General features: G+C 37.8%; 2 protein-coding genes across 2 annotated transcripts; one reads left to right on the top strand and one right to left on the bottom strand.

Annotated features, from left to right (window-relative positions):
- Positions 1–1,555: 1,555 nt before the first annotated feature.
- LOC136836097 (superkiller complex protein 8) lies at positions 1,556–14,879 on the bottom strand. The gene is made up of 7 exons (XM_067100066.1): positions 14,741–14,879; positions 11,986–12,161; positions 8,311–8,527; positions 6,844–7,017; positions 5,983–6,170; positions 4,329–4,500; positions 1,556–2,109 (listed from the first exon to the last, which is right to left on the bottom strand). Exons 1-7 carry the CDS (start codon positions 14,741–14,743, stop codon positions 2,020–2,022), a joined length of 1,020 nt encoding a protein of 339 aa, XP_066956167.1. The 5' UTR covers positions 14,744–14,879; the 3' UTR covers positions 1,556–2,019.
- Positions 14,880–15,242: 363 nt separating this feature from the next.
- On the top strand, positions 15,243–24,425 carry LOC136836075 (uncharacterized). Its single transcript, XM_067100002.1, has 8 exons — positions 15,243–15,347; positions 17,723–17,986; positions 18,320–18,922; positions 19,155–20,434; positions 20,868–21,020; positions 21,133–21,223; positions 22,096–22,333; positions 22,846–24,425. The coding sequence occupies exons 2-8, from the start codon at positions 17,938–17,940 to the stop codon at positions 23,339–23,341; spliced, it is 2,910 nt and encodes a 969-aa protein (XP_066956103.1). The 5' UTR covers positions 15,243–15,347; positions 17,723–17,937; the 3' UTR covers positions 23,342–24,425.
- Positions 24,426–25,702: the final 1,277 nt, after the last annotated feature.

Here is a 25,702-nt window from a genome sequence, read left to right as displayed (position 1 = left end):
AAAATATATTAAAAATCCAAGAGACATAAGATATCAAAAGCTACAAAAATAACTAAATCAATGAATATAAGTCAAGAATAATGAGTAACATGAGACAGACCCAATGAGGGTAAGAATCAGCTTCCTCAAGCAACAGACGGTCTTCTTTGCCTTCTTTGAACGGTGACTGCCCCATCAGTGATAGTGGTAGGGGGCACTGTCTGTTTCTCCTCCCAACAGACTAGAGAGGTCAAGGTTAGGTTCTGATTTACTCTACGTGCTGGCAGTGGGGTTTTAGCTTCTACGGAAAGGTCCTACAACATTTTCTTGCCTCAGTGGCTTTGGGGTCATGCTACTTCTGACTGACCCCCTCTGCAGGTGCCACACATTCTCCAATTGGGATGTGTCTTTCCTTGGACATCTAAAACTGGTTTTGTATCAACTGGATCAGCTGACAGATTGTTGAAAGACAGTCATCCTCTGTGCACTGACAATAAAACAAGTTTTTATACATACCCAACCATCATAAATTGCATTGTGTCCTGCACAACTTTAGGCCACTCATTTTTCCCTATCCCTCCTCTCTCCAACATCAATAGTGACAATAAAAAAATACAAAAAGAATGTCCTTCACACGACTCCAACATCAATTAAAATCAGAGACTGCATGAAATAAAGCTGAATAAACCACATGATTGTGGAAGTATAATGTCAAGCTAGAAAATTCCAGTTAGTCTGTTAGTATACTACAAATCTTTTTAAGAGAAAAAACTGCATTTTCCAACCAATACTCCATCAATAGGAAATTCTACTGAGATCAGCAAGGTCTTAAATATCTATGTGTACTACTGATCACTCACATCTGTGAATGTCTTGTCAAGCAAATGATACAGAATCAAAACCCGTATGTGGAGTAATGAAGACAAAATATGACCACCCAATCTTCGAGCAATATCAAACCCTTTGGAACATTCTTGAAAAATACCCAAATAGAGTACTACTGTTTTTCACCACAAATCTACAAAACTATCTTGGAAAAACATAAACCACTGCCTTCCACAGCTAAACACTCCTAAACTCTCAATGTGTGCAATCCAACATCAAGTCCACCGCTAAAATACAGGATTCTTTTCACTGACTCCTGTTCCCCAGTTGCAAGAGAATGAAGGTTAAATGCCCCATTATTTCCAAAAAAAATTAATTCAATAGACGGAGGCTGATACCACCATACTTTGCACAACACAGTATTCAAAGCATACCTTAAATTCTCTGTGGTTTATCAACCTTAGGATTTTCAATGTCGTCTTCACCCCTACATCACATTACCATTATTTAATACCTATTAACCCAGGACTTTTTCTTATGATTATAGACCTGAAATATTGCATACATCAACCAGTCTTGATGCTAATCCTGGATGAATTATCACAGTTTTACTACAGTTCAAAAGTATTATACGAAGATCTAAGACGAAAACATACACAAAATATACTTACTTCTAGTCATCACAAAGAAACATTCCATTTTGTCTGAAGACAAGGCTAACCACATGCATAAGGCTAAATCAAATCATTGCAAAAATTAATTCTTTAATAAGAAGCATAAATGACAACACAGCATTTGGTTATACATGCCCATACGTCAGTCAAAGGGGAAGTGATATCAGGGCTGAAAACATCACCCTTCATGTTGCAATTTTCATTTTCAGACTTTTTCAAGAATATATAGTTTCAATTCACACTTTCACAGATGCAAAGCCTCACTCAGTGATGTCTTTTTTTGTGCCAGTTCAAGGGGGGTAATATCAGATCTACAAGTCTTGTTTTCCTTGATAAAAACCAAACTTGGTACAAATAAACCATAAGAAATTGCTGCATTTCTGATTACTTTGTTACCAGTAAACAAAAGATTATTTACAAATATTCAGTGTTCAATTCCCTTTAAATAAATGTGAGTAACTTATCTGATTGGGGAGTCCTTTAACAATCTGAAGACAGAGCAATCTTGTCTTACTGTCACAAACATTAATAACATGAATCTTTACACAGGCGAATTGAAGACCATCACACTCCTATCTTCTGAGACACTCACTATCTTGCTGCTGTCATGGCTGTACCTTGCACACCAAACCTGGAAGCAGATAATAATTATATAGCCTTTGGCTATGAGAGTGTCCTTGCTGATAACAGTCCACAAACAAGGCATATACAGATTATTTTGGATTTGCAATCAACGAAATTAGATCCTTTCACACAAGACATATACAAATGCAAGTTTGGGTTTGTAATCAATGAAGTATCCTTTACTATACATCTCATTAAACTTATATAATAAATTTTCATGAAATAAAACCCTACTGTAGCTACTCAAACCTTGTTGTGTTTTATTTCCAATGACATCAGATCCTGAGGTCTGTTGCAAAATTTCAGCAATACTTATTTCCTTTGGTACACGAGTATCAACTCTAACATTCCTGGTGGAATTTGTTCCTTACAGTTTTAATGAGAACTCATTCTTTCTTTTTTTCTTTAAATCTTCGGCTTAAAACCCTTGTTGATTTACAGATTGATTTATAGGTTTTAGGCATACAAGCCAAGCACTGGGGCAACTAAGGCCATTCAGCACTGAAACAGAAATTGACAGTAAAAGTCTGAAAGGTGTAACAGGAGGAAAACCTCGCAGTTGCACTAGGAATCAATTGTTGGGAGAGGGTGGACAGTAAGATGGAAGCAAGAGATTATGCATGGAGGTAGAGTAAAAGGAATGAAAGCAGTTGCAGCTAGCGAACAAAGGCACGCTGCAAAGACCCTTAAGTAATGCCTACATTGCACTGCATGAGGTGTACTGACAGCACTATCCCCCCACGGGATAAAAACCCTTGTGGACAGAGTCAACAGACTATAAACCATAGAGGGCCCCAAAGGGAAATCAACCTCGAGAGAGAGTAATGTAACAAATAAATATGGGGAAATACAAAATAAAACCGATACACCTGAATTCACAAGACATCAGCAGAAAACAGGAATGAATCAGCTCTGTGGGGACTGAGTGGGCAAATAAATACTTTTAGTGTTTCAACCAATTTAGTCATAAAAATATTTTAATGCAATTCATAAACTCATAACAGGAGAGCCAAAGATCCAGTTACGGCAACAAAACTTGTTCTTGTGAAAATGTATGTCCAGGGGAAACAAACTATAAAATTGCATTTTTAAAGTAAAATGCATTTTCCTAACATTTAAACCCATCCTTTACATATGGGGAATAATAAAGCTGAACTGGCTGCTAAAGACTTACAGGGTATGTGTTGACCACTACCAGCTGGGATGTGGTTGGACGGTGGGGCCCACAGTACCAATCACCCACTTCAGCATTCACTTTACTTTCTGGTCTAGGGCAGATTGTGGGAAAAACAGTAGTCGGGTTTGTATGTCAGGAAAAAATGCATTTTACTTTTTAAAAATACGATTTGTTCCTACACAAATACCCATATGGGGACTCAAGATTCAGTGGGAGGAATCTGAGTGGAGGTCTCTGAATGACTCAGTTGACCTTGTGTTCTCCTGGGGTAAGAGCCAGGAACGTGGCCACTGGACCATGATCAAGAATGGTGTCATGGACCAGTACACCGTCCCTTGCTGTGACTGAAATGTTAACCCTTCCCATCCACATAAGGGGTGACTGGGAAATGTCGGGGACAAGGACCAACATAAAGAATGGGTTTTATTGCAACATGGCAGGGGAGGACATTACATCTAATGTAAACAAACATTCTTCCTACATTTAAACGTCCTGCAAGAATAAATTCTCTGTAAACTGATGACCATAAAATGGATGACGGGGATACATGCATTACTCAGAATATGTATTGGAAAAATAGTAGTCTTAGGAGTACTAACCCCATGATCAGCACTCGTCTTTATTTCAGTGACTTAAAAGTTGCTACTCATGATGAAGATGGACAAGTGCAATCGACTGATGTTAATTATGGATATTCAAGCACTTATTGCACATGGCAGAAGCTGATAGAGCAAATTCATCAGAAACCGTGAACCATAATATATACTGATGATAGTCAGCACATTCTTTGGAGGAGAGACACACTGTACCAAGGATGCAATCCATTAATCTACAGATTTCAATCAAGACTGTGAAGGGTCTTTTCATGATTCTCACAAAACAGTGAAAAGTCCAGTCCCATTAAAACACTACAATAATAAATATGATAATAAAAAAAAAAAAAAAAAAAAATAAAGTATTTATATTTTTTTAAATAAAAAATTTTACTACATTAACATTAAAACAAAAAATTCTATGTTCAAGAGCAAACAACCCTAGATTATACAAACCTGATCCAAGTGATCCTTAAACGTATGCACACAGTTGCGCTGCGCGAAGTCCCAAACCTTGACGGTGTGATCCGAAGACGAAGACACAAAGTGCTGTTGATCTGGGGCAAAGTCTGCACTCAACACCCAAGAACCGTGACCGGAGAGCGTACATGCTAGATGACTAGAGTTTCTGTTGGGGGAAAAGTCCAAGTTTGGTCAAGTGTACAGTAAAGATTCTAGAAACTATATTTCAACTTGTAAACATGTCAATTCCCTTCTGCCCCTAACAACAAACTTTCCTGAATTTTGGTACTGTCTCCTTCAACAAATTTATCAAACTTAACCCATTTTAAACTTGCTCTTATTTTAATTCCGTACTCCTCAATACTGTACATCTTCCAGCATAGAAATAAAACCCAGCTATATGGTTAGGCTAATATATAATAATAATAACAAAGAACAAAACACAAATTGTTTGAAAATTTCAAAAAGCAGTTTCTGTCAATGCCAAATGCACTGGTGTTTGTGGAGAGTAAAAATAACTTTCCATACAATTAACTAAACAAGGACAAATGCCTCATTTGATCTCATTTTATCAACAGAAATGAAGCTGAATATATGTTGCCTAACATTTGATTCTTAGTTTTTTCTCCACAAAACATGTTTCTTGGTGCTCTTCCAAGATAAAGTTTATGCAATATGTAAGATGATCATATATATAACATAAACTTTAATAACTGGTCTACTAGCAAACAATGATTTTGTTCAACTTTCAAGCTGCACTTGTTTACATGTGGATATTGTCAAGACTTACTTGACCACAGTGAAATGGTCAATATTACCTGACATAATGGTTAGATAATTAGATCATAAATCTCTGCTAGGCAGTGCTTGAGCCTACAGAAGGATCTGCCTAAACATTAAAATAAATTTGAACATAATGCACTCTATGAACCAATAATAAAATCTAACAGAATTTATAAACTATATCTTTATAATCAGTACAAATGAGTATAACAAAAAAACGTGTTGAGAGCACGGAACTAATCTATAAAAATAAAAGACTTTTTCTCCTATCATTATTCTTCAAGAACAGTGAGTAACCCTACTATTCCATGCTAAATCAAAAAAGTTGTGAATACAATGTTTTCAAGTCAAGATAGCTTAAGTTGTTGCTTGCAACTTGAAACACTCTCTAGTAGGAAAAAGTACAGTACTACCAAAAAATATACTAAGTCCACAAGCTAAAATCTGACGACTACTCAAAACATTCAGTTCAAATACATTTTTAGAACATAAGCAATAAGGTTTACTGTATTCCGCTTAGTTCCCGGACTACATTATTAATACAGGCAGTCCTCGGTTATCAGCGGAGGTTCAATTCCTGACAGTAACTGAAAATCGGTGATAAACGAAAACTGGCGATAATAGTACCGATCCCCGGTTATCAGCAGCCAATATCGGTTACCGGTGCTGCCAATAAGTGGGAATCGGCACCGATTAACTGGAGATTGATGCATATCGGCACTGAAAATACAGTTACCGTCGTCGCTAGAAAAGCACCGTAAAACCAAATCGCCAATAACCAGGGACTACCTGTACGGATACGAACTTTTATACCACTCATTTCCCAAAGACTTGAATAAGCCCCCAAATGGATAAATTTACTTACACATCATACATCTTCATATGCCCGTCATCAGCAGCGCTCAGGAGAAGTTGTGAGTCAGGTGAGAAAGTGATGGAACGGATCGTCATAGCGTGGCCTTCAATGGTGTGGACGAGCTTGCCGCTCTCGACATCAAAAATGTTGATAAAGCCGTCAATGGCTCCACTTGCTACGTACTTTCCATCTTTACTCTACGATAAATGAAAATAAAAAATGAATCTTTGGTTAGCTGAGAAGCTTACCTTCTGTGACAAAATGTATGTTCACTTCAAATTCATTAAAATAAACAAATTGCATAGCTGATGCTTTGAGAGAAAGTAACAATAGCAATTTGGTACTAAGGAGCAAATAATGTTACTTTTTGTACAAATAAAACTATAGTAATAAATAATCAAATATCTACCGTAAATTCTTTAATTATTCAATATACCAATTCAGCCTTCATTCTACTTAACAGTCACTTGATTGAGGATTTAAGTACCCACTTACATTTTAAAAACTAACTTGGGACTTATGCTATTGCCTTTGTTATTAGAGATTAAGCCCGTTTCTTTTTAATCACTTGTTGAGCTATCTCTACCTACTGTACTCATTTCAACTCATTCCTTTATTGTAAATATTCTAGCAGTCATTTTTTCTGCTTTTATGTTCACTCTGTACATCACTTTGTTTTTACCATTGTACCTTGAAAATGTGTTGACATAACATGAAAGCACTTGGTACATCCTTCTTTTATTTTTCCTGTGGCTTCAGGCTATCAAGTGAAATAGGAGCATAATTTTAACACATTTCTGGACTCACAGGCTCACCAGAAGATACAGTATTACTCTAAGGTAACCTACAAAAACACAGAAGAAAACTTACATAAGCAATTGAATAAGTAAATCTTCCTCTGGTGTCCAATGTGGTGACGTGGCGTCCTCCATCAACTGCGTATACATTGATCTTACCAGCATGGTTACCTGACGCAACTTGGCTCCCGTCAGGAGAAAACACAACCGACCATGCTTCAACTGGACCACAGTCTATGGTTTGCAACTGAAAATTAAGTCCTTCAATTAATATCACTGCAATTACACAAAAATACTACTATTAATATTATTACCATTATTATTACTATTCAGATGAAGAAACCTATTTGTATGGAACAAGTAGTAGAATGGAAGACGAGCTTGACCCAAAGATAGTCAATGCCAATTTGGTCCACACAGATGAGGCTGAGTAATTCCTTCAAGTTTTCTCTTCAAGGAATTATTGTAATTTCTCTTGGCTGTATGGGAAGTTCTATTCACAGCATGCCAAGACAACAAAAATGGTGTGATTTTAATTTGAATTATTTTGTTTCCATGCATTGAATTTGGTCTATTTATCATGGTAAGCTCATCTACATTATCATCAAACCATGGCTGGTCATCTGTCCTAAGTTTGATGACATTTATAGGGAAATATCTTATTAAAATAGCCATCAGCATTTCATTTAACTTCTTGGGATCAAGATCTAATATAGCAACTGAAATATTAGGTGCCTGACAAGCTTTGATAATGCGATCCCAATTGGCTCTGGATTTTAGCCAGACCGTTTTCCAATGGTGGCATTAGGAATATACTAATTGACAGACATGAACACTCATTGGCATAATGACCAGAAGTGCCTATATATTCACAGACCATGAACTTCACAATAGCTGAAACATCTGTGAATAAGAGGTCTAATCTATATACCAGAAACATATGTGGGTTCCTCAATTAGCTGGGCAAAATCTGAGAATACACAGAACTAGTGTTGTTTCAAATTGGGTACATACTCTGTCCCCATTACTTCAGTTATTCTCAGATTTATCTCAAGACCCAACTCCATAGATCTCTGATGCATTCTCTTATGCAAGCTTGTAAATTTTGCGGTGCTTTGTTGATTAAAACGGCATCATGGAATGTATCTAATTCTTACATCAATATACATTAGTTTTCAAACCTAAAAACCAAGTAACCAGTAATGTTTTTTCAAAAATTAGACAAAGAGTTCATTACCTCACCAAAAGAAATATACTGTATTTCCTATTACGTTTTGTTACTTTGTTCAAATGAACACCATATTCTTGGGAAGTTTGAATTTCAAGTAAATGGCCTCTGAAGCCTGTTCCACATGAATATGGTTCATCTTCTGAATAAAAATAACGATAGCATGAAATTACATAAAATACCCTGGAACAGCGGTGACAAACTGTGACTTATCAAGTAACACTACTGAAGTATGGAAATATAACTAAAATAAACGATTAACTGACATGTCCTATTATTTTCATCATCGGCTGACATCTCTCCCAAGCTCACCTGCGTTCCAGTGTGGATGCTCCACAAACGTATGGTTGAATCCAAAGACGACGAGGCAGCAATGGTTCCAGCAGCATTAACATCGACGGATATGACGCCCAAAGAGTGGCCCTCTAAAGTATACATGCTGCTCAACTCCCCTTCAACGCCATCTCCAGACCAGCGCCAAATACGCACCAGGTCATCTAATCCGCCAGTTACTATATACCTTTCCTCCCTGTTTAGAAATAGAATGGGTGTGAAATCATTTGTTTCAATTATTATTATTATTCAGAAGACAAACCCTATTCATATGAACAAGCCCACAGGGACCATCGACTTGAAATTCAAGTTGTTCCTAAAGTATATTATTATTATTATTATTATTATTATTATTATTATTATTATTATTATTATTCAGAAGATGAACCCTGTTCACGTGGAACAAGCCCACAAGAGCCACTGACTTGAAAATCAAGCTCCCAAAGCGTATGGAGTTCATTAAAATACAGAAAGAAGAGATAACTCATTAAATAAGAAAAATAAACTACAAAATTAATACATAAATACATAAAAACATATGTAAACTATTACAATGCCGGGAGAAATGTAAACATACAAAATAAAATATGTCTAAAATCATCTGGTTCAAAGAAAGATACAAACTAGACTCTCAAGTATTTTCTTTTAGCAATTTTGACAGGCTGAATGAATTATAAAATTTAAACTGAAGCAATATTGTACCTCACTTCCTTGAGACACCAGGAAGTGAGGCCAGCCCCTCTCAAAAGGTGACCCTTACTTATCAATCACAATGTAACACAAGGTTTGATGCAGTCAATCTGTTAAGGAGAGCACCAACTATACTGTGTCTTGCAAGGGGCAGTCTATGTGGCTCTAAATACTTAGCAGGCCCTTTCAGTCACCCAAAGCACTGGTTTCTGTCTCATACTACTCATGCATTCCTTTGGGTCTCTTCCAACCTTGCTATCTAACTTCTGTACTGTACCTGTCTACCTGTCTTGTTAAGACCTTCAGCCCTTACTTAAGAATAAGATCTTAAGGCCTCCCATAGGAATCACGACATGAGACTACAGAGGCCTGGTCTAACTACTTTATACAGTAGTGACCACCATACTGTATTTATGTGGAAGAAATGGAGATAGGAAACCACCCAGAAAATAATATTTTGTACATTATAAACAGAAATTCCCCATATTCAAACAAAATGCAAGCAACTCCCTGTAATACGCTGAGGTTTTGAAACGGAATGCTACCACAAGTTACATCATCAGCTTCAACAATTTCCTGAAGACTGATTTAGATCATTTCAAACTCGTTACTATTAACATTGACGACCAAATTTGCCACAAGTTCCTCAAGAGGTCATTTACCAGTAAAACATCCAGTATTTATGGTATGTTGTTCATGCTCTTCCACTATGGATTAAAAGCATTAGGTCTAAACCCAATCAAGTCCAAAGGAAGACACTAAATGGCTAAAGCACAGATATCCATTGCAGAACATAAAATATCAAGAATGATAATATTGACTCTGTTTAGTGTTAAGCCAATCATGGGTGCAAATGTAGAAAACAATGCTATTTGAATGAAAACAACCCACTAGATATCTGTCTCCAGACTGTCACCATAAGATTTAGGCCAAAGGCCAAGCACTGGGACCAATGAGGTCATTTAGCACTGAAACAGAAACTGACAGTAAAAGGTTTCAAAGGTGTAACAGGAGGAAAACCTTGAAGTGGCCCTATGAATCAACTGTTACGAGAGAGTGGAAAGTAAGATGGAAGAGAGAGAATGTGAAAAGGAACGTAAGGGGTTGCAGCTACAGGCCCAAGGCACGCTGCAAACATGCTGCAAAAACTTAAGTTATACCTACAGTGCACCGCACGAGGTGCAATGACAGCACTACCCATCTACAGGGATTCAATTCAATTCATATACTCAAAGCTGATTGACTATCAACTTGGTACTACTGTACAAACTAGCATGACAATGACTATGGTCAACAGTTACCAAAATAATTTTACTGCAAATTAACCCATACTAAACAGAAAACCATGACTCTTCCCAATCTGATATCAATATTATTCATGTATACTCTTACAACATAGATCCAGGAGTTTGTAACTCTATATCTCCCTTATTACATTCACATCAGGTTCTCCCTAGACAAGGTTAGACGTCAAAGGAGTCTCTCCGCAGTCTTAGGTCCTGCGTACTTTCATCATGAATTCTAAAATGGTCCACGCCTTCATCTATGTGCCTTTTCTGTGATTTTCTGGGTACCTGTCCTGATACCTGCATATACCTTTTGGTACTTTTCTGATTCACATCCCATGCTAAAATCACATTCTTCTTTGAGAGCTGTCTACTTCCCAGCCACTGGATTGTATCTATCAGTAGCTGAATGAACTATGAAATATGACATTCTCTTGTGTATCCTTCCACTAACAAGTACACTGGTGAGTGGAAATAACCCAGTAACAAGCATAATGATTACTTGCTCGCTTGCAAACCACATACCAGTGCATAAATAACAGGAAGGTTAATCCTCTAATTATTTTTCCTTACTATGTGCATTGCATCCATAATCTTTCTAAATAAAACACATTCAATTAACTAACATGGATAATGTTGCAACAATATTTCTCTGCAAAATAACACATGAAAATTACCGTACAGTATAATAAAATGCAAAATGAATCTTGCACAGCAAACTATCATTGATTATAACAAGTTATCCAAAGATACAAAATAGGCAAAAGAAATAGAATTGTATTCAAACTCTACACATGAAAACAATAAACTTCATTTTGTATTCAATAACTGAAAAACATTACTAAACATAAAGCATTTCACATTTTGTACAAACTGCCAAATGAGAATTAAGACGGTCCTTTAAAGACTGCAAAGTATTTGCTTAATCCAGCAACCCATGCTTCTTTTCACTATCTCTACAGCCATCTTCAACACAAAGTACATCATGGGCTTATTGCCATACTATGTCATTGAGTGTAAAACCACAAAACCAACTTTGATTAGAGAAGTAAAATAGTAAGAATATGGGTAAAGACCATTACCAACTCATAATTACCAACTCAAAAATAACGGAAAAGTCAAAATTCAGATATCATAAAATGCATTATTATTGAGTTTTACATCAAAAACCAGGATTAGCAGTGATGTTTGTCATATGACAAGTAAACCGGGACTGGGTCCTGACAAGTAAGGGTCCTGGTAATAAGGGCTAATACCCATTGGCTACTTTCAATTAACATCACAATATACAAGGTAATGTGGCATAGGTCTGTACAGTAGACCACCGCCTATTCGTGGGTTCCGGATTTGCAGACTCACCAATTCGCAGATTTTTCTATGGAACGCATAAAAACATTATTTGTGGAAAATTCGCCTCTTTGCAGTATTTTTCACAGAGAAATATTCACTAATTACTGTATTTTCATATCATTTCCATGACTAAAAGCATTTTTTATGACAAAACTATTAAACTATTCAGATATAAGCATTTTTAGAGTTTTTTTTGGTGTCTGAACTATCGAAATAGTCAGTTATATCCATTTTTAGAAGGGTGTTAAGTATGTCTGTACATTTTATGGGCACCTTCAATTACAGAAAAACAATATACACTATACTGTAATTACTATACATGACTTACACATCAGGAAGGTTTTCATCTGCATCGTTGTTGGCGCTCTCATTTTCCTTATTTTCACCATTTTCTTCATCCTCAGCGGCCTTCTCTTTATCCTTTTCCTTTGGGACGTAGTGGCCCCAGGCACAAGCCCATATGCCCTCCGAATGGGCGTTTTCCCGTTTGTTCAGCAACGAAAACTGGAAAAAAAAGGTCAGCTCTTTCAGACTGTCAATAACAAACAATGAACAATGACAGCGATTTACGAAAAGTACAACTTTTTCTATGAGATGGAGCACGTAACCCATTTCAAAATTAAAAAAGTAAGTTCATACAGAAGGAAGCTATAACAAATGGTCATCCTATTATGCAATGGACCAAAATGGGAGCCATTAGAGGATCTTACAAAATATTTCAAACTAAGGTTTTGCTCATCTTCATATCATTACCATTTCCATATGTTAATACAGTAAAGTAATGGAAAAAATAGTTGTACAGGAAAACTGGTACAGCTAAAGAACACTATCGCACCCCTCTGGTTTGGTAACTATCAGTTTAACTGCAAAATGGGTGCTGTGCAGGGTGCTGTGTTTAGTACCAGCCCCTTCGGGATGAACTTAAAAACATACAACAAAAGCCTGTAAAGTAAATATCATGGACAAACAAATGGCATAAACATTAACAAAAATATAAGTGAAAGACAATAAATATTACAATTACCGACTGGCTGGAACCAAGCCACCACTGTAGTCTTTAGTTTTAGTTGAAAACTTATGTCTAAAATTAAACACCAACATGAACATTTTGACTTATTTTTGAGCCTCTTTCTAGATCACCATAGGAAACAGGGTTTTAGGTGCCTGTGGCACATAATCTAGTCAACAATTTTAATGATTCTGCAGTGAATTCCAGTAATTTTGTTGAACTCTGGCATATTTCATTCAAGTTATTAGTCAATTCAGTAATACCACAGAACAACAGTGCACACACTATCCTGCTATACGTAATGTCATATTGCGGAAGTCCCGCAGGGTATGGACATTGTAGGTTAGGTTAAGAGAACATTAGGTTAAGCTGTATCCCTATTTAAACAGGACTAGCCTCTGTCTTTGATCTGGTTACAAGCATGCTGTGACCCACATAAATAATACACAACATCTTCTGCATCATTACTGTCAGTTCTAACCTTGCTTCATTCCATATGGATCCTGTCTGAAGCATCATTGCAAAATTGAGAATATTTCTGACAACAGCCCAGTTGAAACTTTTATCACATTTTGGATTTGAAAATATCCTTTTCCATGATTTATTGTGTGTTCTTAAAGTTCCTGACATTTGCTTCATCAGTAAATGACCTAATCAACCATACCTACCTAACCTAAGGTACCAAGTCATTACCATACGAGTCGGTCGAGCTTCAGACCATCACCGAGTTAACCTGATGAGGAGTTAGGAATTTATTTCTGGTGATAGAAATTCATTTCTCGCTATAAGTCATTAGTAACCATTGGTTCTTAGCCACGTAAAATGCTAATCCTTCGGGCCAGCCCTAGGAGAGCTGTTATTCAGTGGTTGAAAATATTAACCATATTGAAGTTTGAAAGTATTCTGAATGAGAGGACAAGCAATGAAATTAAGATCCTTGTATTCATATTTTACCCCACATAAAAACCCCATTTTCACACTGGCTATAAGGGTTAGGTCCACCAGCCAATCTCTGAAAGTAATTCTACTTAGGCTAGGCTATTTGTTAATGAAACAAATTTCAGAAATGTTCAAAACACAGCACAATAAACCACAGGAATGTGGTAAGTTCAAGTTCAAAATCCAATAATGGTTCAAAGAAAAGAAGGCTAACACCAGTTTCTGACAGCAAAAGACTACATTCCTTACTGGCCCTAGGCTATCATACGCTTGCACTATCTAGCCTAATACACATCACATTGGCTATAGGCCTAACTTACTTACCACTGGGCCTATGTCAAAATTCTGCCACAAAAATTATGTCAAGGTAAAACTAAATTTTACCCAAACAATAATGTAACCATTAATAAATACCAGAAGAAATTAAGGTATTTCTAAGTATTCGACTAAATGGAACGGTACCGCGAATACGAGACATTAGAGAGCCGTATGTTCAAAAAGGGATTGGCTAAGGAAATCTATTATTAAAGGAACCATACTAAGCTAACATACCCTAACCTAACCTAGTAGTCTTCTTAGATGGGGGGCTTTGTCCCCAGACACCCCGATGAAGGAACAGAGCTACCCTATAAACCTTAGGCATGTGAAATGACAAAAATATAATCAGTTCTGAGGTTAATTACGGGTTAATTACTGCCGAGTGACAAAAAATAACGGTAAATTGTTAACAATTAGCAACAAAAATACTATAGGGGAAACAGTCAATTTCCAAGATAATACCCGATGCGGAGCAACGCCATAGTTCTCCCAAAATGGCAAAAAATAACCCGAAAAGCGACCGGCAGGAACCAGGCCCCAGTAATCCAGATACTTAAAATATCAAGATAATTTCCCAAACGATAACGTAACCATTAACAAAACCCAATAACAAAATTAAAACCGGATTTGACGCAGGCTACGCTACCGCCCTAGTCTGGGGCTAACCGCCCTTAGGTTACGGTGTCACGGCGAATTATTTCGACAAAAGACGCAATAATTAATTCGCCAACGACGCCACGACTAAAACGATCCACAAATCAAGTCGTGATATATAAATAAAATACGATAAATTCGACAATAAAGCCACGCCGCTCACCATACTGGTTTGTTTACGTTCCGAACTCGTCCGAAAGGGATGACTGAAGCTTCGGTCACTCAAAAGGTAAACGCTTCGACGTCCGTTTGTGGGACGACGATGAAGTATTGGCTCTGATGCGCCATCCGGTGATTTTCGCGATATTTCTTCGTATATTTTGTTTTTTATTTGTCTATATTAAAGTTAATATAAATTTTATTATAAATCGAAGTACAAAGGAAACAAATCGTGGCCATAATCTGTCCATTTCATTTCATATAATGGTCTTCCGAAAATCACAATTCAGAAACGAAGTTAAACCGTTCGTATCCTTAATAAAAAGCAAAATAACGTATAATTTTACTAAAATATATTAAAATAATAATTCTAATATATATTAAATAACAAAAAACTAACACTAAATTAAAATTTCCTTAGGAATGCATATTGTTTATAAGAAACACTACTATAGTCCTTAAAGTAAAATTTAGGATAAGAAATATGAATGGCGTTATGATTGCTCACATTGACAGCCGGGGTTTAACGCCCCTGGGAAAAGTATATTTGCCAAAGTTGTTAACAAAAAATCTTTAGAGCACTGGCTCTACTCCAAAGGATATTCTGATATGTATGTAATTCTGTTTCTTTCATATAATAATGTTTAACTTTTAGTTTATTATGTCCTTACCACAATAGAGCTATGTAGTTTAATATAGATATGAATAAGATTTTAAGTTGAGGATTCATACCACATCTAAAACGAACACATTATTCATTTGCTTTTTTACTTTGTCTTCGTTTTATTGTGTCCATATTGGATTACATACGTCTGTTACGCCTATTTAGCAAATTTATGACCTATTTTGCTGGAGCCATAATAAAACAATGATCAAAGTAAAGAATTAACACATTACATTTTTAAAAACACAAGAGAGAGACAGAGAGACGAAGAGAGGCAAAAACCTAACTATTTATGGTTGATTTTTTGTCTCTTCAAACTGAGCATAATGGCGGCGTTTGGAATTGCATTTTGCAATATGGCTGCAATTTTCCATATCATCAGGCTGTCACCTTCCAGATACATGCTTCCTAATTCACCTTTTTCCCTCACACATCTACTGCCGCTCACATTAGACTCCCAAGGGCTGATATTTTGAATTAAGTAGTTAGGCCTATGTACATTACTGTTCCCTAAGCTTCCAAGCACTGTTTGGAATGGAGTTATTTGGCCTAAGTATATTATCTGTTTCCTGTACGTTTGTTTGTAATCAAGGAAAGCCAAATGAGATTTTTGTGCGTGATGTTTGTGTAGAGTTATTAGGCCTATGTATATTACTTGTTGCGTTTGTTTGCTAACAAGGAAAACCAAATGAGATTTTGTGTGTGTATGTTTGTGTAGAGTTATTAGGCCTATGTATATTACTTGTTACGTTTGTTTGCAAACAAGGAAAGACAAATGAGATTTTTTGTGTGTATGTTTGTGTAGAGTTATTAGGCCTATGTATATTACTTGTTATACGTTTGTTTGCAAACAAGGAAAGCAACTAAGACTTTGTGCGTGTGTGTGTGTGTGTGTGTGTGTGTGTGTGTGTGTGTATCAGGTATCAGGTGAATGAGCAATTTTTGTTTTGCATAGTCGTATATCACATAAACGAAACTGAGCCAGCCACTGACATTTTTATACGAGACTTTTATTCAAACAAAAGAGTTTTAGAAAGTCCCGAATGGCATGCTCCGTTTCAGAACGAAGCCATTCAAGTTCATTCCATTGTCTCCTTTTAGAATAATCTCTCTCTCTCTCTCTCTCTCTCTCTCTCTCTCTCTCTCTCTCTCTCTCTCTCTCTCTCTCTCTCAATTCGTCCGTTACACGCAACCCCAAGGCTTAATCTGCGCTCGTGTCGTAACACAACTTAATTGTCTTCGTTTTTTTAAATTGTGTTTTAGTTTTCCGATAAAATGTCCTTAACGATTTTTTCTTACGTTATTTATGCTGCCATTAACGAATTTTATGGGTCAGTAGCTTGTAATATAATTATATTCCATCCATTTTTATTCGTAATGTCAACATTAGTCCATTCAGCAAGTGGGGTATGTTATTGATTTTCAATTTCTTTGAAAATGAATTTGGGGCAGACCCAACTACTCCAGGCTAGAGGGCAGTGGGTTACAATGGGGCCTGAAATAAAAGAATGGGATTTCCTCCTCAGGAAAAGGTTAAGCTTTACCCAAGCTTTTGGGTAACCATCTTTGAATATACATTTTGTTCTTAGCCCCATTCAAGAAGCTGCCTGGCTGTACTGTGTGGTATAGTACTAGTTTCTAGATCTCTCTCTCTCTCTCTCTCTCTCTCTCTCTCTCTCTCTCTCTCTCTCTCTCTCTCTCTCTCTCTCTAGGAAAGGTTAAGTTTTGCCAAGCTTTTGGGTAACCATCTTAAAATTTGTATGTCAACCTTAACTTCATTAAAGAATTGTCGGGCTGCATAGTGTGGTATAGTATTAGTTTCTAGATTTCTCTCTCTCTCTCTCTCTCTCTCTCTCTCTCTCTCTCTCTCTCTCTCTCTCTCTCTCTCTCTCTCTCTCTCTCTCTCTCTCTCCTGCATTTCGAGATACTTTTTTCTTGTATATCATTTACACATTTTATCTCGTAGACCAGTAGTTTCGTTCTTGTGCATTCTAAATTTGTGTAGTTTTGTGATCAACTGTCTTGGTGATTTTGCATTTTTAAAATAGGCTACATTGTATAAACATTTACGTACACAAATGTTCATTCATTTCAAATATATATTTCACATTACTCTAGCTGATAACACACCCACCAGTAACAGCTTTATGTTATTCGTTATTCATGTGATCAATAGAACGACTGATGGTGTTTACCAATGCCTTTGCCGCCATATTTAGTCTGGTGTTGTCGCTATCGAATTCCTGCCAAATTTTGGCTAATATTGGGTAATAATTCTTCCGCGTTCTCATCTTCTTTTTTTTTTTTTTTTGTATTTTTAAGGCGTTGGCTACCAAACAACTTGAGTTTATAGATCATGTCAATATACCCGATGGTCTATGGAACATTAGAGATATGAAAAGGGAAGCCAGTTTTCATTGGCAAGAAGAAGAACGAGAGTCTATATCTCTCGAAGACCTTTGAAGCTACTGTGAAAGTTTTTAGGCCTAATTGAAAAGAGGAACCAGACTGTCTGGCGTCGCAACTGAGAGATTGAGATGATAAGGAATGTGATAATTAGTATCACTTTCTACCTCTTCTTTTCTGGTGAGCATTCAGTTTGTTCCGGCTTTTTTAAAACCATAATTAGCAGCTTCCTTCAGACATTATCCTTACCTTTCTGGAATTAGGCCTATATCCCAAAACATGTGAAATTTCTTGAGTACTTTCTCCAAATATGTTACCAACGATGGCTGGCTTGTTGAATTACTGTTTTAAGATATATGGAGACTGAGAATATAAAGGTCATGCTAGTATTTTCCAATATCACATGCTACAAAAACTGTGTCAACAAGATTTCTTTGTCAAGTAGATTTGGTTGACAAGTGAGTTTTGAAATGTATGTGGTGTAGTAAGTTTAAATTCTTTTTCCCCCAACAGACTGTCATGGGATGAGAATCTTCGACATAGGTCCTGATGGTTTAGCTGATGCCGTAAGCCGCATCGAACTGCCGAATTTATATTCTCTCCTGAAGGATCTGTACTTCCAAGGATGCCTTGAACAGCAGCAGATGGAGTTGACCTTCATGAAAGGTCACTCAGTGGAAGCCCCTAGAGTGTGGAATTCTTTTGGAAAGCAGAACTTCCAGACCAGAAAATCTGGAATGACTCTTGACACATCTGTAAATGACACTAGGTCTAGTTGGGTGGCTAACTCTTCTTGCCTGGCAGAGATCAACAACAGTGGATTTCAGAACAGAGACAGCATAGAATCAGGTGTACCATCGGATGCTGAAAAGGACCCAGCGCCTTTCAGTTCTCTTTCAGCCACTGGTGCCCAGAACATCTTTGAGAAATCTCTTACACAAAATGCAGATCCTGAAGTTAGCTACGTTCAAGGGTCTAGTCCCAAGGAAGACTCTGGGCAGGCTGCACTGGCACAATTTACCCTTTGTTTTTGGTTCAGAACGAACATCTTTCACCAAGTGACCGTTGTTCTGAGCTACGCCACCAGTTTTGAAAATTCAAATACGATTCTTGTTGGTAAGATAGGTTTCTGTTCCTCACACAGTACTGAGTGGAGTGATAATCATTCTGATCATACACTTACATGTGTAAATATAAAGTGAAATTCACACATCACAATGATGGATTATGGGAAATAGCATTTACTGTTGTACAATGTAAGTTCATACATGAAAAATTTGAGCCTCCTAAACTTGACCTTGAAACAATTCCATGGACATATACTAATTACGTTTTTCACCCATTTCAGGAACAGTATATAATCAAGTAAGGCTGATGTACCATTTCGGCAGATGGACTTACGATAAAAACTTGGAACCACTTTTCTGGTACTCGCTGTGTGTGAAGAAGGATCCCACCTCTATCTCTCTCACGTTAGACGGGGAGGAACTAATAAACAGAACGGCCCTGTTGCCATTACCTCTCGACGGCTCACTGGTCCTGGGCAATGATCAGGACTCAGTAGGAGGAGGGTACGCCAAAGAGCAAGCCTTCAGAGGCAAAGTCGCAGATCTGAACCTCTGGCCAAGGTCTCTGGATAAGCAAGAAGTACTGGCTGTCGGGAAGTGTAAAGTGCCACCAGGACGCCTCCTGGCATGGGATCAGATCCCCTGGAACATCCACGGCTTCGTTACCACAGAGCATGGCGACCCGTGCAAGGACAAAGATGCTGGTGTTCAGTTCACCTTGCCTGAGAGTTTCACAAGACCAGAAGGGCATTCCTTCTGCTCAAGGCTTGGCCTGAAGTTCCCTTTGCCTACATCACAGTCAGAAAATGAGTACATCTTGTCCATGCTTAAAAACGACATGGATCACTGCAGGAATTTCTTTGACACAGTACCCGGAGTTTGGCTGCGTGCCACATACAACGGAAGTGCCGGGCAGTACGCTGACGAAGAGACAGGACAGGTTCTCCAGTTCGTCCCTCTCAGAAACCCACCGTCAGATGCCATCATCATGAACGTGCTTGGCGAGTGGTGGGCCACGCGGTCTATGCTCATGAAATGCGTGTTATGCGTGGGGAGCCCAAACCACGTTCCTTACTATCTGCAAGGATTCTGCGCCAACGAAACGACAAAAGAAAACATTTACTCAATATTCTACATGAACGGTTATGGAGGCAGCACTTTCACATTGATCGGCCCGTCAGGACTTGAAATAAGTAAGAACAGCGATAAGTGGGAGATGAGAAATCGTCTTGATAACAAGACTCTGGCGTCCCTCCAAGGTGAAAAGTTGCCATTTGGGAAGCGGAAATGGACTGTTTACGACACCAAGGCAGTGTGCGGTGCAGACTACCCAGGACAGCACGAGCGCAATCTAATCGTCAGTAACTGTCAACCAGGGAACTTTACTTGTTGGAACGGAGACTGCGTGCCGTTGTCTGCGCGATGTTCATCCGTCAGAGACTGCCTTGACAAAAGCGACGAACTTGACTGCCTGTACGTGAGTACGTCAGTGGGGTATGACAAGCATCTGCCCCCTGTGAGCAAGAAGTTAAATATGATCGTGTCACTGGTGCTCACAAGGGTATGTATTTCAATTCACTTTTGTGATGGTATATGACAACAATAATGTGCATGTATACATTTAAAGCCTCAGTGTGACGGTCTAGTTGATTTGAAAGAGGGACGCTGACAACCATCTGACAGAATAAAGGTTACTAAATCATCTGAGTTCCCATTTAATTTCAAACTTGTTTATTTTTTTTTAAGTTAGTACTGTATCACATAAGCAACACCCAGTTTTTCCATAAAGAAGATTATATCATACCACTGAGCTGAGCTGGTCTAGGGAGCCATTCTCTGAAGATACATATATATATATATATATAGTCTCTTTTGAAACCAAACAAATCCTGAGTAAACATACTTGATGTGGTCTTCTTCTTCTTCTTCTTCTTCTTCTTCTTCTTCTTCTTTCTTCTTCTTCTTCTTCTTCTTCTTCTTCTTCTTCTTCCCAGTTAAACCTGGTGGACCTGAAGTACCAGGTTGTGTGGACCACTTTCACCTTGGAGCTTCGCTGGCTAGACCCACAGGTGAACTTCTTCAACCTCAGAGAGAACCCTGAGAACAACCCTCTGGATACAGGCGAATTATGGCTGCCACAAATCAAGGTAAGAGATCTCTCCTCCCTAAAAAGAGAAGAAAAAGAAAGAAAAACTTGAGAAAGTAGACTGTGAGAATGTAAGAAATGTGGATTTATTCATAGAATCTCCTTTTTTGTAGCTTGTGAACGAAAGCCGCTTTTTGGGGTCTCTTAAACCTCTGAAGAGGGTGACTGTACTTAAGGAGCATCCTGGAATTGACATTGGGACAGGTGAGGTGGACAGTTAGCTGTAAAAATATAGTAGAAGTATAGGTGAGATTTGCCTTTGGAACGGCTCCTTGCTGTTTTTGTAATTGCCTGCTGAGTATTTGGGGCTTTTCACATTTATCCAGACTTGTTTTTTGTGTTGTAATTGGTCTGGAATTGGTGGCAAAAGGAATATTTAATATTTTCCATTGTATCTGTTATTCTTATTGTATTTTCATTTTGGTTGAACTCAAAAGAAAAAGTCTATAAGTTACTCAGGCCTTGAGCGTAGACCTGACCCTATCAAGGTCAAAGATAATTAAAGTACATGAAACCAAGGTCTCAGAAGAGAATAGGCTATACTTTGGGCCATGAATAGTAAACCAAGTAGGAGTGGTTCAGAAAAGTGTTTAAAAATCTGAACTTCAAGCAGAATTTCGTCTGGTTCCTGGGCCAGGTATTCTGTTTAGTTCATTTATTTAACATTAAAAATGATTATGTTTTTGTATTATAATTATAGAACAAAAATTTCACTTTTATTAAATTCTACAGATCAAGATGTCAACATGTTTTGTATTGGTTTGAATTTTAGACTTCACACACTTTGTATCTTTCTGGTTACGGACTGTGTAGACTGTGGTATCAACTCAGGAGTATTTTTCTCAGCCCAGACTATAAAAACCAAAGCTTTGTGTGTATCTTTCTGTGTATCTTGCCCAAACCAAGAAGTCATACACTATATCTGTTTCCAGACATTTAAAATTACAAACACTCTTAGAGCCTTATTCCAGAATCTCCAAACCAAACCCTGCACATGCAATGAATCAATAACCTTTTAGCATATGTCTCTTTCCAGCAATGAAATCAATGAACTTCTCGTGCACGTCTCTTTGCAGACTACATGTACAAGGGTAGCCTGAACCACCTCCGCTACGTCTTCGAGTACGAAGCCAACTTCTGGTGCGCCTGCAACTTAAAAAAGTACCCGTTCGACCGCCAACGGTGTTCCATAAACATGGAGATCACGAATGTTCCGGAGGAGGTACTAACTTACGAAGTGGGAATCGAGTCTTCGGGAATGCTGCGTGCAAGAGATATGCAAAGGGATTATTTTTTGGGAAATATGGACCTCAGGTGCGTTCCATGTGAGGAGTTGCTGGAATTTTACAGGCCCCTGTATTTAATCATTTGACACATAGGTCTATACGTGTGTACGATTGTTACAGAGCAGTCTTTGGTCATTAGACGTATAGACCTACACTTGTGTATGATAGTTACAGAGTAATCTTTGATCATTAGACATAGTCTTTGGTCATTAGATATATAGACCTACACTTGTGTACGATAGTTACAGAGCAATCTTTGATCATTAGACATAGTCTTTGGTCATTAGACACATACAGTAGACCTACACTTGTGTACGATAGTTATCATTAGACATAGACTTTGGTCATTAGACACATAGACCTACACTTGTGTACGATAGTTACAGAGTAATCTTTGATCATTAGACATATAGGCCTAGACATGTACATGATTGCTACTGAGTAGTCTTACTGTGTGTGTGTGTGTGTGTGTGTGTGTGTGTGTGTGTGTGAGAGAGAGAGAGAGATTCGTTAAATCCAGTGTCCCATTTCCACCAACAGAATCAAGAATGGCTCTCGACTCGTGAGTGCAACCTTCCAGCTAATCAGGTGTCCCAACTACCAGCTGTTCACTATATACCTCCCAACGATCTTCCTCCACGGCATCGGCTACGGAACCCTGTCGATCTCGGCCCAAGACTTCCAGGACAGAGGCGCCATGAGCCTAACCACGATGCTGGTACTGGTCTCTCTATACTCCGAAGTCCAGTCAGACCTCCCGAGCACCGCCTTCATGAAATATATCGACTTCTGGTTCATTTTCAGCATATTTTTCCTGACGTTGATCATAGTCGTCCATTTGCTGACTAATGACAACAGTACTAGTCTCGTACATCAAGGACCCGTGTATTCGGGTAGGTCTAAGAAGGTCTTTGAAACGAGCTGGAAAGAACGCCTCCGTGACAACAAATGGGTCTTGTGGCTAGCCAGAAGGGTCCTTGGGATTGGTTACCTTGTGTTTCAGGCTGTTTACTGGATCTCGCTCATTTTCGCGTAAGGGTGACGGGAACAGATATTGCGGAATTCATCAGAAAGTTGATAAGTGGTGAGTTAATGAACAAGTATCATTGTTTTTCGAAAATTGCCCCAGCTGGGGCTCTTGCTTCTACGAGCAGACTGCCAAGTGTCTTATCTTACTTTTGGGAAGGGTAATAGGCCAAATGAAGTAATTTGGGCAGGATTCTGTACCCGTTCAAAACTCTGTGGTTCCTGTCAGTTGAGTAGAAGTGTTGTAGCAGTGTCCTGGCTCAGGCCTAGGGTTTAAAAGTAAATAACTTACAGGATTTGCAGTCTAAAATAATTCCATTATTTAAGTGTGCACCATTGAATAAATATTAATACTTTTGAATAAACATTACTTAGAGCAGTGGTTCTTAACCTGGGGGCCTCAGCAATTTCCAGAGGGGGCGCAAGCCCTAAGGAAAAATTAAAAACTCTCTAATTATATTCATTATTCTCTTAATATTCAACCACGCATTCAAGATCTAGTCGCTAAGAAGCAGCGTCAAGTATCTCACGAATTCATTCCCAAAAGAATAAAAACGCGCCCTCTCTTTCTCTTTTTTTTTTTTTATTTTCCTTTAAATCTGGGAAGGAATTTTACTCATAGATGCAAGGGGGGGCGTGGAAGAAAGGACCCACTCTTAGAGGGGGCGTGGTAATATAAAGGTTATAAGAACCACTGACTTAGAGATTTATGTCAGTATCTTTTTGAAAATAATAAATGTATCTGTTACGTATTCCAGGTTAGTCTCAATTTTATCATTATATTTAGCTATATTTTGAAAATTCTGTCTTACTGATACTTCAGAAATATAAAGATAAGTATTTTAGAACACCATTTAAACTTAGAATGTTTTGTAGGAGTTACTTACTTACATAAGTGTAAATATTACTGTATACCTTTACCAATATGATATGAGGGCTTTAAAATTGGATTAAGTAAGAGAATGTGTTTTAAATCTCTATTTACAAAAACTCAGTGAGATGTGTCAAAATTTATTAATTTTACGTAAAATTAAAATAAAGCTATTGGGAAATATGTTTTACGAAGAAATAATAGTAATAATAATAAAAATAAATACTTTTTCTCATTCTCCTCATTACCAAACTGTCTCATTACACACTGATTTGCCGTTTTTAGTTTTCTGTAAAAGAACATTGAGTGGCAATTTTGCTGTCCGCCCTCAGATCCTAAAAACTACTGAGGCTAGAGGGCTGCAAATTGCTATGTTGATCATCCACCCTCCAGTCATCAAACATACCAAATTGCAGCCCTCTAGCCTCAGCAGTTTTTATTTTATTTAAGGTTAAAGTTAGCCATGATCGTGCGTCTGGCAACGATATATGCCAGGCCACCACCGGGCCGTGGTTAAAGTTTCATGGGCCGCGGCTCGTACAGCATTATACCGAGACCACCGGAAGATAGATCTATTTTCGGTGGCCTTGATTATTCGATGTACAGAAAACTCGATTGCGCCGAAGACGCTTCGGCGCATTTATTACCTGTGCGTTTTTATTATAGTTTGAATGTTGTTTAGAATGTTAATGGCCTAATTATGGCTTACTGAGAACAACAACAGTGATAATGATAGTCCATAAGATATAAAATCATTATCTCTCGACCATTTATGGCGTGCTGCGCAATATTACGTAAACAATGATTCTGGAAATTATCTGTGTGTTTAGTATTTTTATGGCATTTTTGGCTTAATGAAAAAACTACAATTATGATAACAGAAATTACAAATAAGACCATTATCTCTCGACCATCCATCCAGACAAGAGAATATTGGTGGCATTGGAAGTCCATTTATAGATGACAGACCAACTTCCTGTCAACACATAAGAAGAAGAAGGGTAAGGAGAAGAATAAGAAGGAAAATGAGAAGAAGTAGCAATTGGAAAAGAAGATCGGACCTTCAAAAACGTATCTCACACCAGGGACCAGCGTTTGAACGTGGCAAATCAAATAGAGACATGATAATATTTTATATTTTGGTTGATAGACTGTAAAACAAATTTTTAGCGAAAGTGGAGCCACTTCAGATCTGCTCGGTTAAGCAGACGAAGGGAACAGGTTTAGATTGGGTGCTAATGACCCGAGAATAATAATTGAAAGTTTTATAATTGAGAAGTTACGTTAACTTAATCGTTCTCAATCAATTACCAATCGTATCAGTGTGTCTGTGTGACGTAAGCCCAGAATTCAGTTAAATTGACGTTACTGAATTAACTGAGTCATTGATGAAACTAGTTATTATTGGCTAAATGAATGTCTTGGTACTTCAGAGAAACAGGTGATTGTAAATTTGGTGGTAACTGGCTAAATGATTGTTTTCTTAATTCGACGAAACAA

This window comes from Macrobrachium rosenbergii, chromosome 56, assembly GCF_040412425.1.
Source record: "Macrobrachium rosenbergii isolate ZJJX-2024 chromosome 56, ASM4041242v1, whole genome shotgun sequence".
NCBI lineage: Eukaryota > Metazoa > Arthropoda > Malacostraca > Decapoda > Palaemonidae > Macrobrachium > Macrobrachium rosenbergii.
This window is presented reverse-complemented; position numbering and strand designations above follow the sequence as displayed.